At 39.5% G+C, this 12395-nt stretch overlaps 1 protein-coding gene across 1 annotated transcript in view; it reads right to left on the bottom strand.

The window, feature by feature from the left end:
- DNAH8 (dynein axonemal heavy chain 8) overlaps window positions 1–12395 on the bottom strand; it is a 335116-nt gene that overhangs the window by 127103 nt on the left and 195618 nt on the right. Inside the window, exons 61-65 of the mRNA XM_069564262.1 lie at window positions 11593–11715; window positions 9219–9349; window positions 4862–5015; window positions 2795–2959; window positions 886–1112 (exon numbers count right to left, since the gene is read on the bottom strand). Of these exons, the coding sequence (XP_069420363.1) occupies window positions 886–1112; window positions 2795–2959; window positions 4862–5015; window positions 9219–9349; window positions 11593–11715 (800 nt within the window). The remainder of the gene's footprint in view (window positions 1–885; window positions 1113–2794; window positions 2960–4861; window positions 5016–9218; window positions 9350–11592; window positions 11716–12395) is intronic.

Below are 12395 nucleotides of genomic sequence, written 5' to 3'. Positions count from 1 at the left end.
GGAGAAGGTGACAACAGAGGATGAGATGGTTGGATGGCATTATCGACTCAATGGACATGCGTTTGAGTAAGCTCCGGAAGTTGGTGATGGACAGGGAGACCTTGTGTGTGTCCATGGGGTTGCAAAGAGTTGGACAGAACTGAGCGACTGAACTGAAGACTCTCTGTGCAGAAAAATAGGCCCAGTCTTTCTGGGAGGTACTGCACGCCCTGAAGCTCATCCATGAACCCTAAGGAAGAAGTGCTCTGTTATAGAAACCATGTTGGCCCACCTTTATTTATAGCAATCATACCAGTGACTATCACACTTTGGAAAAGACTGCTATATTCTTGAACTGTCAACACCAGCTTTCACATCATGAACACCATTTCTGCTTTTAGGGACTGGACTCTTCTACTGTCAATTAAACTTTAGTTTCATAATTATTTGTCAAGAAAACACAGACAAGATTAAGTGATGCATATACATGATCCCTTAGCATAAGGCAATAATGAAACTTTAGAACTGTGGACTTCTTTAACCAAATAAATAATGAACTTGAATAAGAAACAAATTTTAAACAGTTTCTAATGAATTATTTTAAGTCATTTCCAAAAAATAAATTAAGCAAGTGAATTTAAATAATCATTAAGTATCTGTTACTTTGAAGCCCGGAGGGAAAGGAATAGTTAAAAGTATGGACACTAGTTAATTTTAAAATCTCAATTATTTGTCATCATTTTATTACATAATCACTAGAAAATCAAAGCAAGGGACAAATCTAAGTGCAGCTGGGATTTCGAGCTCCATCACTGTGACGAGTGTCTTACTGGATGTTCCATTTTATTCCTCTTTGGGGTGAACCTTGTGTTTCTGTAGCTATTACACTTATGCATCATCACTTACCTCTGGAAATAACTTTCGCAGCTCTCTGAAACCATGTCGTGAAAGAGGCCCATTGTTTCTACGACTTGTCTTTTAGTGTCACTAGAGCAGACAATACTATAGCCTGAAACGAAATAGGAGGCCACAGCAACCAGCGCCTCCCTAGGCCAGCGGCTGAACCAGTCCATGGTGCAGCCCGATATCAAGCCAGGAAATTTCAAAGAGCGGGCACGGAACTTCTCACCAACCTAGCGACAGAAATGTCAAAAAGTATTATAAATTTAAAAAAAATTATATATTAAAAAAACACAGAGGGATTATAAGTCAGGCAGAGGGATTATAAGTCAGGCAGAGAGACCTTTTTATATTCTGAGCCAACAGCCTGATACAACAAATTCTTTTAGAAATCTTCTTAACTGCATGAATATGTAAATTAAGTGTCCAGGTGCAAGGAGGTAATAGTTCCACACTCTTTCCTTTCCTAAGACTCGATCTGCTCAATTCTAGAAGCTACCATGTAAGAAGACACTGACATCTTCTTTGCCCATGTGCTACAAATACACAATGGAATATTACTCAGCTATAAAAAGGAATGAATTTGAGTCAGTTGTAGTGAAGTAGATGAATCTATAGCCTGTTATACAGAGTGAAGTAAGTCAGAAAGCAAAAACAAATATTGTATACTAACACATATATAAGAACCTAGAAAAACAGTACCGATGAGCCTATTTACAAGGGAGAAATAGAGATGCAGACAAAAAGAACGGACTTGTGGACACAGCGAGAGAAGGGAGAGTCGGAGGAATCGAGACAGTAGCAGTGATATATATACACTATCATGTAAAAGAGAGATCACCAGCGGGAAGCTGCTGCACAACACAGGGAGCCCAGCCTGGCACTCTGTGATGGCCTAGATGGGTGGGACAGGAGGTGGGTGGGGGCTCAAGAGTGATTCTTAAGCAAAAAAAAAAAAAAGCTAAATTTGATACTTAAAATTTAAAGAAAATTTTAAACAATCTGACATTAAAGATCTGTTCCAAGAAAGGAAAAATGGATGGAAAAAAAAAAAGGAAACTGACAAACCACATTTCTAGAGAGAGACAACCAGGACAGTGAAAGGCCTGGAACCAGGGCAAGTGAGATCTGCAGAGGAATGGGAGGTGTTTGGTCTAAAAAAGAAACGACGTAGGGAGTCTGCAGAAACTTTCCCCAAATATCTGGAGAGCTGAATGCAGGAGAGGGATTGGATTCACTTTACAGGACAAACGAAATCACAGGTGAAAAGTCAGAGACAAAATTCCACTGTTTGTAAAGAAGATCTTTCTGGCTGTTAGACTACCTAAAAATTAAGCAAGATGCCCTATAAGTTAGTGTGCCACCTCCCCCACCCCCAAGAGCGGAACTGCCTAATAGAATTTTCTATGATGATGGAGAGGATCTGTATGTGTGCTTTCCATAGTAATCTCTAGCCACGTGCAGCTACTGAGTATTTGAAATGAAGCTAGTGGGACTGAGAAATTGGATTTTCATTTTTACTTAATTTTAACTGATCAAAAATCAAATGACCACACATGGCTAATGGTTAGAATACTGGATAGCACAGTGAGTGAGAGACATTCAAACCTACATCAGGGACATTCTAGATGGTATGACTATATTGGCGCTAAAGCTAGACAAGACTACATCACCAAATCCCTTAAAATCAAATAATTTCTGTCTCTAGGCAATCAAAGTTGTAGGGTATGCAATAATTGCTAACAAGTATACTCAATTTTCACTCTTTAGTATGATTTTGGCCAGTGGAGATTGGTGGTAGTAAAGAAGTAACAAGTGTTCATTTCTGAGCAAATCATCTCATCAGAGAAGGTGAACTAAGTACATTCAAGGAAGTAATTCCTCCTACATGGAAATAACTAAAGTAAAAACTCACTGGAGAAAAGCAGAGAACAACGTGCAAGTTCTTCCTTGATCTTGAAATGAAGTACTCATACAGATTATCGAAGGTGGGAGGATGGCGAGGGAGCTCCCTTTTCATGACCGATATCAGCCCTTGGGTGATTTCATCCATCTCGTCCCGTGCAAACAAATTGGAGATCTTTGAGGAACAGGCAAGAAAGGGTTCAGTATTTTGAGAGTTCCCCACGCCAACGCACTGCCAAAGTCTGGTCCTTCCCCATTCCCCCCACCCCCACCACCACATGTCATTTCTTTTCATATTTTTTCCTGCGTCTCTACAGTCAAATCCCTAGTTTGCCAGAAATTACAAGAGTGCAACTTTTTATTTAGCAGCTTAATCAGGAGCAAATTAAGTTTCCTTTTGCTCAAATAGCTATTACCAAAAAGCCATCTTGTTTACCATTCCAGTCACCACTTTAAATGTCCAGCGATGCCTTCCGTTCTGATTCACAGTCAGTCTCAACTATGGTTCCAGAATAGTTAACTAGAGCATGCGAAAGTAAGCATCCATACTGTGAAGGGAAGACTTCACACGCAAGGTGCGCTTGCAGGGCTGGCCTTTGCCTGGCATCCGAGAAACAGGCTTTTGGAAGGAATCCGCCATGACTAATCGATAAGGCTGTTCCACTGTACCTAGACTATTTACAAAAACATTGGGATATGTGGTGAACATCTGCTTTCCTTCTGGGAGTCTGGAATTTTGGCAATTGTGGCTAGGCAGAGAACAACTACATGACCAGCCCCTAAGAGAATCTTGAATTCTGAGTCTCAGATGAGCTTCCTGGAACAGAAAGAGCACGTTTCTGCACTTGACTTCACGTTTCTTCACTTTCATTTCACACCAAAAACACATTCTGTATGGACCCTGTAGTGAGAACATATTAATAGGAAGCATGTATATGGATTTCCCGACTCCCCCGGATGTGTCTTTTTCTTTACTGATCCAGCTGAAAACCCTTACTGTGCTGCTGCAATACATCTTAGTCATAGGCTCAACATATGCTGAGTCCTGTGCATCCTTCTAATAAAGCACCACGCATGTTGGTGGTCAAAGAAGTGATGATAAAAATGGTGTCAGCAGTGGTGACATTCAGTTCAGTTCAATTGCTCAGCCATGTCCAACTCTTTGCAATCCCAGGGACTGCAGCATGACAGGCCTCCCTCTCCATCACCAACTCCCAGAGTTTATTCAAACTCATGTCCATTGAGTCGGTGATGCTACCCAACCATCTCTTCCTCTGAAGTCCCCTTCTCCTCCTGCCTTCAATCTTTCCCAGCATCAGGGTCTTTTCCAATGAGTCAGTTCTTCGCATCAGATGGCCAAAGTATTGGAGTTGCAGCTTCAGCATCAGTCCTTCCAATGAATATTCAGGACTGGTTTCCAGCAGGATGGCTTGGTTGGATCTTCCTTGCAGTCCAAGGGACTCTCAAGAGTCTTCTCCAACATCACAGTTCAAAAGCATCAGTTGTTTGGTGCTCAGTGTTGACATACACATCTACTTACAGGTAGGGTAACTTTTTCAACCATTCTATACTCCTGATATTTAGATACATAAATGATATAGATAGATAAATTTTGCTTCTCCTAAAATAAATTACAGGATCAAGCCAAAGATTTATGAGACAAATAAGGAACCATATTTAAAATGGAAGAAAACATATAAAATATCTGCAGGTAAGCAGCATTAATTTCACAGAAACTTCAAAAAAATGGATTGAACCTCATGTTCTAAAATGAAAAATGGGTACCAAATGGCTTCATTTCTTTTTTAAATAATTATTATTTATTTATTTGGCTGTGCCAGGTCTTAGTTGCATCTGTCCAGGATCTTTGCTGCAGCATGCAAACTCTAGTTGCAGCATGTGATATCTACTACCCTGACTAGGGATTGGTCCTGGGCGCCCTGCGTTGGGAGCTCAGAGTCTTAGCCACTGAGCCACCAGGGAGTCCCTAAACACCTCACTTCTGAAAGACTGCTGCTTTCTCTATTCAGATTTACACTTTAAAAATATGACTTCTTTCTCTACTTTGGAGACATACCTCCCCTGAAGATAGCAGGTTGTTGAGATATTCTAGAAATGCCTCATCTTTTATTTCGTTGTCAGTAAAGATAAAAGTGATGCCTTTGCCATCAGCACCAGCAACTTTGTACAAGGCTTTTAAATCATCTGTGAGATTACTCACATTATAAGACCTAAGAAGAGAAGGAGCAGAAAGCTTTAAATGAAAATATAGTCATCATTTATCTCAAAACACAATATAATCCATGATAATTAGAGCATAATCTGTACCTGCTCCAATAGATTCTAAGTTAATAGTGCCTGCTAGAAAACACAGAGCTAAACAGCTGTACATTACCACTCTAAATAAATAGGTTTTATTTAGCTTGAGAAGTTAGTGAGGAATTTACTACAAGTGACTCAGACAGAATAATTGGGAACAAGGAAAACAACTTTTATTCCCTACAGTCCAACAGTGCTCAGCCAACAGATGTTTTCCCAAGTGAATATATATGTAATATTTAAAACTAATCAGATATTTGGATGAGCTTAGATTGGTAAGAAGGTATAGATAAATTATAAGTAAAGTTAGTGATAAATTACATATAATGGTAATTTGCACATCTCATTAAGCAACTAGATTCAGAGATGCATTATGCAATGTGATATAAATAATAGAAATGTTATAATTATGTGGTCACAGATTCTGAAGAGAGACAAGCTTGGTCTCTGTTTTTCTTGTTTACCCTGTTTCCTACTAAATGCACGTGCTACCAGAAGTGATATGATATGTAAAAACAAGGCAGACATTTTCTTAAATGTGGCATGTAAATCCTCGTGGGTAGATGCCAATGAAAGGGATTATAAAGAAGTCCTTATTTGAAGGAGGTTTCATAATGTAAGTAATAGGGAGTTCTGTGTAATCCATAGGGTCTAATGGAAAGACTACTGGCATTAAAACCAGGAAGACCAGAGTTCAAATCCCTGCCCTGCAGTTTTATAAAAGTCCCTTCATGTTTTACAGTTTGTTTCCTCATCTTCAAAATGAAGATAATTACCAATTTGTAAAGGTTATTATGGGCATTCGAGATGATGTAGCTTCAGTTCAGTTCAGTTCAGTCGCTCAGTCATGTCCAACTCTTTGAGACCCCATGGACTGCAACACACCAGGCCTCCCTGTCCATCACCAACTCCCAGAGTTTACTCAAACTCATGTCCACTGAGTTGGTGATGCCATCCAACTATGTCATCCTCTGTCGTCCCCTTCTCCTCCTGCCTTCAATCTTTCCCAGCATCAGAGTCTTCTCAAATGAGTCAGCTCTTTGCATCAGATGACCAAAGTACCAGAGTTTCAGCTTCAACATCAGTCCTTCCAATAAATAGTCAGGACTGATTTCCCTTAGGATGGACCGGTTGGATCTCCTTGCAGTCCAAGGGACTCTCAAGAGTCTTCTCCAACACCACAGTTCAAAAGCATCAATTCTTCAGCACTCAGCTTTCTTTACAGTCCAACTCTCACATCTATACATGACTACTGTAAAAATCATAGCCTTGACTAGATGGACCTTTGTTGGCAAAGTAATGTCTCTGCTTCTTAATATGCTGTCTAGGTAGGTCATACTTATATGCAGTGTACATCATGAGAAACTCTGGGCTTGAAGAAGCACAAGCTGGAATCAAGATTGCCGGGAGAAATATCAATAACCTCAGATATGCAGATGACACCACCCTTATGGCAAAAAGTGAAGAGGAACTAAAAAGCCTCTTGGTGAAAAAGGAGAGTGAAAAAGTTGGCTTAAAGCTCAACAGTCAGAAAACGAAGATCATGGCATCTGGTTCCATCACTTCATGGGAAACAGATGGGGAAACAGTGGAAACAGTGTCAGACTTTATTTTGAGGGGCTCCAAAATCACTGCAGATGGTGATTGCAGCCATGAAATTAAAAGACACTTACTCCTTGGAAGAAAAGTTATGACCAACCTAGATAGCATATTTAAAAGCAGAGACATTACTTTGCCAACAAAGGTCCATCTAGTCAAGGTTATGGTTTTTCCAGTGGTCATGTATGGATGTGAGAGTTGGACTGTGAAGAAAGCTGAGTGCCAAAGAATTGATGCTTTTGAACTGTGGTGTTGGAGAAGACTCTTGAGAGTCCCTTGGACTGCAAGGAGATCCAACCAGTCCATTCTGAAGGAGATCGGCCCTGGGTGTTCTTTGGAAGGAATGATGCTAAAGCTGAAACTCCACTACTTTGACCACCTCATGCGAAGAGTTGACTCATCAGAAAAGACCCTGATGCTGGGAGGGATTGGGGGCAGGAGGAGAAGGGGATGACAGAGGATAAGATAGCTGGATGGCATCACCGACTCGATGGATGTGAGTTTGAGTGAACTCCTGGAGTTGGTGATGGACAGGGAGGCCTGGCATGCTGTGATTCATGGGGTCGCAAAGAGTCGGACATGACTGAACAACTGAACTGAAATGAACTGAGGTTGGTCATAACCTTTCTTCCAAGGAGTAAGCTTAACTACACTTAAATGTATAAATAGCTTACTTTTATTTTTTTAACCTTTTTATTTTATACTGGAGTATAGCCAATTAACAATGCTGCGACAATTTCCGGTGGACAGCAAAGGGACTCAGCCATACATAAACATGTATCCATTCTCCCCTAAACTCCCCTCTCTCCCAGGCTGCCACATAACATTGAGCAGAGTTCCCTATGCTATACAGTAGGTCCTTGTTGGTTATCCATTTTAAATACAGCAATGCGTACATAATTCTATATCCCAAACTCCCTAACTAACCATTCCTCCTATTCTTCCCCTGGCAACCGTAAGTTCATTCTCTAAGTCTGTGAGTCTGTTTTAGTTTTGTAAATAAGTTCATCTGTATCATTTCTTTTTAGATTCTGCATATAAGAGATGTCATAGCTTATTTTTAAATTAGGAGAGGAAGTGAAGCCCTTCTGGGTGGCACTATAGTTAAAAGTCTTATAGATCTCAGCAAAAGGAATACTATCAAAAAGAAACGATCTATCCCCTCAAAATAATTCCTAAGGGGGAGAACTCATTAAAAAGGGAAACAGGTAAGTTGGTTTTCTGAGAAGTAGCTGCACCTGTGAGAGCGACCTAGTCCACATCCTTACTCAGAACTGCCCGGTGTTGATAGAGTAACCCTCTCACTGACCACTCAATGAAGTCACAAAGCCATTTTGCTCATTTTTAAAAATTAAGCAGACTGTTAGGCATTGCTTTTACAATATATAGACATGGTCACAGCACACCCTTTCTAGGTCCAGACTCTTCTCGCTGCTTTCTTTCATATCTAAGCCTCTCGAGGAGTTTTAAAATTTGTTTATATTTGCTTCTTTCACTTCCTTAATGGTGGCTTCTGGCCCCATCTGATCCACCCAAAGGTTTGACACCACTCTTCATGCTTTAATCTCGTTTTTAGGCTAATTCTCTGGCTCCTGGGGTTTCTGGAAACCACTCCAGATTTCCTCCGCTGCCTGGCCTCTTCTCCTCACTCCCCCTGCATTGTTATACCCACCACTTCTATCTCGAGGAGTATACTCAGACATGTGCAAGAATATTCATAACAGCTGTGTTTGCAAATCAAAAACCCCGCAAATGTTTATCAACAATATGATGGATAAGCAACTGTGGCAATATGTGATAGAATGGAAGGCTCCACAGCAATAAAAATGGATAAATTGCTGCTGCATGTAGCATCACGGATGAATCTCACAAACACCGTGCAAGCAACAAACACTGGACACTAAAAAAGGAAACCCCATACATTTTGACTGACATAAGCTAAAAAATAGGCAAAATAAATCAATGGGCTTAGAAGTTAGAATATTGTTCCCCTTAGGAGGGTAGTGACTGGGACAAGACCAAAGGTGTACTTCTGGACTGCACCCCTTCTGGGTGCTAGTGATGATGTTTTATTTCTTTATCTGTGAACTAACTACATAGGTGTACTAACTTTTTGACACTCATGATTTGTGAACATTTTTTTTAATGTATATTACCCTGAAATAAAAACAAAAAATACAATAAATTGTTGTAATCTTTTTAATTTTTGTTTATTTGGCTATGCCCAGCAGCATGCAGGATCTCAGTTTCCTGACCAGGGATCAAACTGTTACCTCCAGCAGTAGAAACAGGGAGTCTTAACCACTGAACCTCCAGATAAATCCTATTGTAATTTTTTAAATTTTATTTCATTTTTTAGTTGAAGGATAATTGCTTTACAATGCTGTGTTGCTTTCTGCCATACTACGATGCAAATCAGTCATAATTATATATGTAATTTTTTTAATCGAACATTTCACTCCAGTGAAATCAACGATAGAGAAAAAAAAATATTGGCGTGTTTCATTTTATCTTACCTGGTTAATGTTATCTGGAATATTTGATATCCAGCTATAAAAGAGGCCAATCTTGAAAGACTTTGTTTTCCTGAACCACCGACACCCACAAGCAATGCATTTCCACATGATGTTCGGATTATTCGTGAAATCTGTTTTGAAATAAAATAGTATATATTTGAAAATAGAATTCAGCTGTTTACATCTGCTTGCAATAAATGGGTCCACGGTTTGACCACATGCTTCAAGACTACATTAGACTTTTTCATTTAATGTAAAAGGTTTCATACTGATTTATTCAATTCCAGTTCTTTCATTGCCCATCTATATTTACATCATGAAAAAGAGTGCAAATTGGCTTTCCTATCTCCTATTTTAAAATGATTTTCTCTGTGTGTGTGTGTAATTTTATTATTTTCATACTCAACAGGTAATGGAACTGCTCTTCCCAATCTGCAGGAGCAGTTTACAACTGTTTGCTTATTATCATCAGTCTAACACACTGACTTAAGCAGAAAACAAATGCTACTTAGCTCTACAACAAATGCTACCTCTACCATATCTCTGCCGGTGAAAATTTTTTTAAAGTATCAAAATTCTATTTACAATGGAGGCATGGAAACATCTGTAGAAAAAACTTAGGCAAACAGCCTTTAGCCTTGTGTTGCTTTTCTAAGGAGATTCCCTCACAGAGAGGATAAGGCCCAAACTGTGGTTTGAATCTTATGCAGGTCAGTTGGAGACATTGCTAAAAAGCTGTCTTTTACATTAATACCACTGATTAGAGCTTCCCTGGTGGCTCAGAGGTTAAAGCGTCTGCCTCCAATGCAGGAGACCTGGGTTCGATCCCTGGGTCGGGAAGATCCCCTGGAGAAGGAAATGGCAACCCACTCCAGTATTCTTGCCTGGAGAATCCCATGGATGGAGGAGCCTGGTAGGCTACAGTCCACGGGGTCGCAAAGAGTCGGACATGACTGAGCGACTTCACCTTCACCACTGATTAGAAGAAAATCTAGATGGATCATTAAATTCATTTATCACCACAACAAAGAATTTTTTAAAATTCAAGTTTTACAGGGGGCAGACACCTTGATATGTGTCAAATCTACTATTATATTTTAAATACGTTAATCACTTACGTGGTTTTGCACCTAGAACAGGGTACCAGGCCCCTAAGACCAAGCCACTGTGGGTACTCAATAATTATTTGTTGGGACTTCCCTGGTGGTCTAGTGGTTGGGAATCTGCCTTGCAATGCAAGGAATTCAGGTTCAATCCCTGGTCTGGAAACTAAGATCCCACAAGCCTCAGAACAACTAAGCCTATGGGCACAACTACTGAGCCCACGTACCACAACCAGCGAGTCCATGTGCCATGATGAAAGAGCCCGCATGCCACAACTAAGAGCCAACGTGGCCTAAATAAATAAATAAATATTTTTAAATAATAACTATTAATTGTTGAATAGATGAATGTAAATTCGCCAATTTTGCAGAAGACGATTCTATAATAAACACAGAGTCAACTGTCTCCTCTTTATGAAAACCTTCCTATTCCAATTTGTTGGAGAAACTCCTTTTTCCTCTATAAATTATACAAACAACTCCTTCTGCAGCCTTTCACACCTGGATCCAAGCCATACTCCTTTCAGGTCATGCCTCCAGTTGGTTCCCATTTTTATCAGTCCTGTATATCCATGTTTCCCCTTTCCCCATAGTCTGTAGGTCAATCATGAAGTCAACATTTTTAAACACATCAACTTCTCCTCCACGGGCAATGGGATTTCCATTACACCAAAACATAGTTTGAGGGAATATTTTTTTCCTAGGGTTCTCCAGCTTATTGTCTAAAAAGGTAAAACTCTGACTCAGCGAGTCAAACACAAAACCCCTCAGTTTGCCCTTGAAAAACATTTGCTGTCATATGCTGCTGCTAAGTCGCTTCAGTCGTGTCCGACTCTGTGCGACCCCATAGACGGCAGCCCACCAGGCTCCCCCGTCCCTGGGATCCTCCAGGCAAGAACACTGGAGTGGGTTGCCATTTCCTTCTCCCATGCATGAAAGTGAAAAGTGAAAGGGAAGTCGCTCAGTAGTACCCGACTCTTAGCAACCCCATGGACTGCAGCCCACCAGGCTCCTCTGTCCATGGGATTTTCCAGGCAAGAGTACTGGAGTGGGCTGCCATTGCCTTCTCCGTTGCTGTCATATAGATGAATTCAAATAAGAGGTTTCTGATTAAGCCTTTGTTTTGTAAGAGAGTGAACTGACTTAACCTATAGATTCTCTTCTATTAACTATCAGATACTATAAAAGTATTCTCTAAAATAGTTTATCTGTGAAATTCACTAAGCTTTTACATTATCTATTTATATCAGTAAACAATCAATAGTGAGAACCTTAATAAGATGAGTCATTGCATCTTTGAAAAACACCAGATCAAGAGATGTTCCTCTAATGATTTCATTGAACTGTCTCTGGTAAAACTGGAGTTTTTCAGACAGAAATTCAAAGGATGGTACCTAAGAGTAGGGAGAGAGAAAAATAATATTTAAGACCCCAAATTCAGGAATGCTGTAATTGTAAAGATATTCACAAGTAATCCTTTCAAAAAAAAGTTAAACCTAATGGATTTCCAAAAATGTGTCGTGAATGAATTGACTTTTAGTTATTTCCATTTTCAGATCCTGAAGCCTAACTGGTTGGTTTCCAATATGAAATTATTCATAACCTTTTCCTTTAGGAATCCTAGCAACAACTACTATCCATGTTAATTAAGGCTGTAATATAACAAATGTATTTCTCAGTTTTTATTTGCTTCTTAACAGTGCTTAGGGAGCTTTAAAAATATATAGAAATTTTACATTGTTTATGTAGTCAAATTATTCTGAAATCAACATTCACTTATTTCTTTTGCAAATGGTTGCTCCCCATTTAATTCTTTGACCAATATTTATTTGGAAATTACTGTATGTGATCCTGTTTTTAAAAAATCTCTCTGGAGTCTTGTTTCAAGCATCATTAAATCTATATATTAACTTATGGAAAACAATGTGTGGCCATTTAACCAAGTAAAGTTTTATCATGTTTATTCCTAGATGTTTTACATATTTGTTGCTAACTGAATGAAATACTTTTATGTTGTATTTCCTAGCTTGGGATTATTGGCAAGAGATGGCAATCCTTTTTCTATAAAGAGCAA

This window comes from Ovis canadensis, chromosome 20 (assembly GCF_042477335.2).
Source record: "Ovis canadensis isolate MfBH-ARS-UI-01 breed Bighorn chromosome 20, ARS-UI_OviCan_v2, whole genome shotgun sequence".
Taxonomy (NCBI): Eukaryota; Metazoa; Chordata; class Mammalia; order Artiodactyla; family Bovidae; genus Ovis; species Ovis canadensis.
The sequence above is the reverse complement of the archived record's forward strand: the minus strand, read 5'-3'. Positions and strand labels throughout refer to the sequence as shown.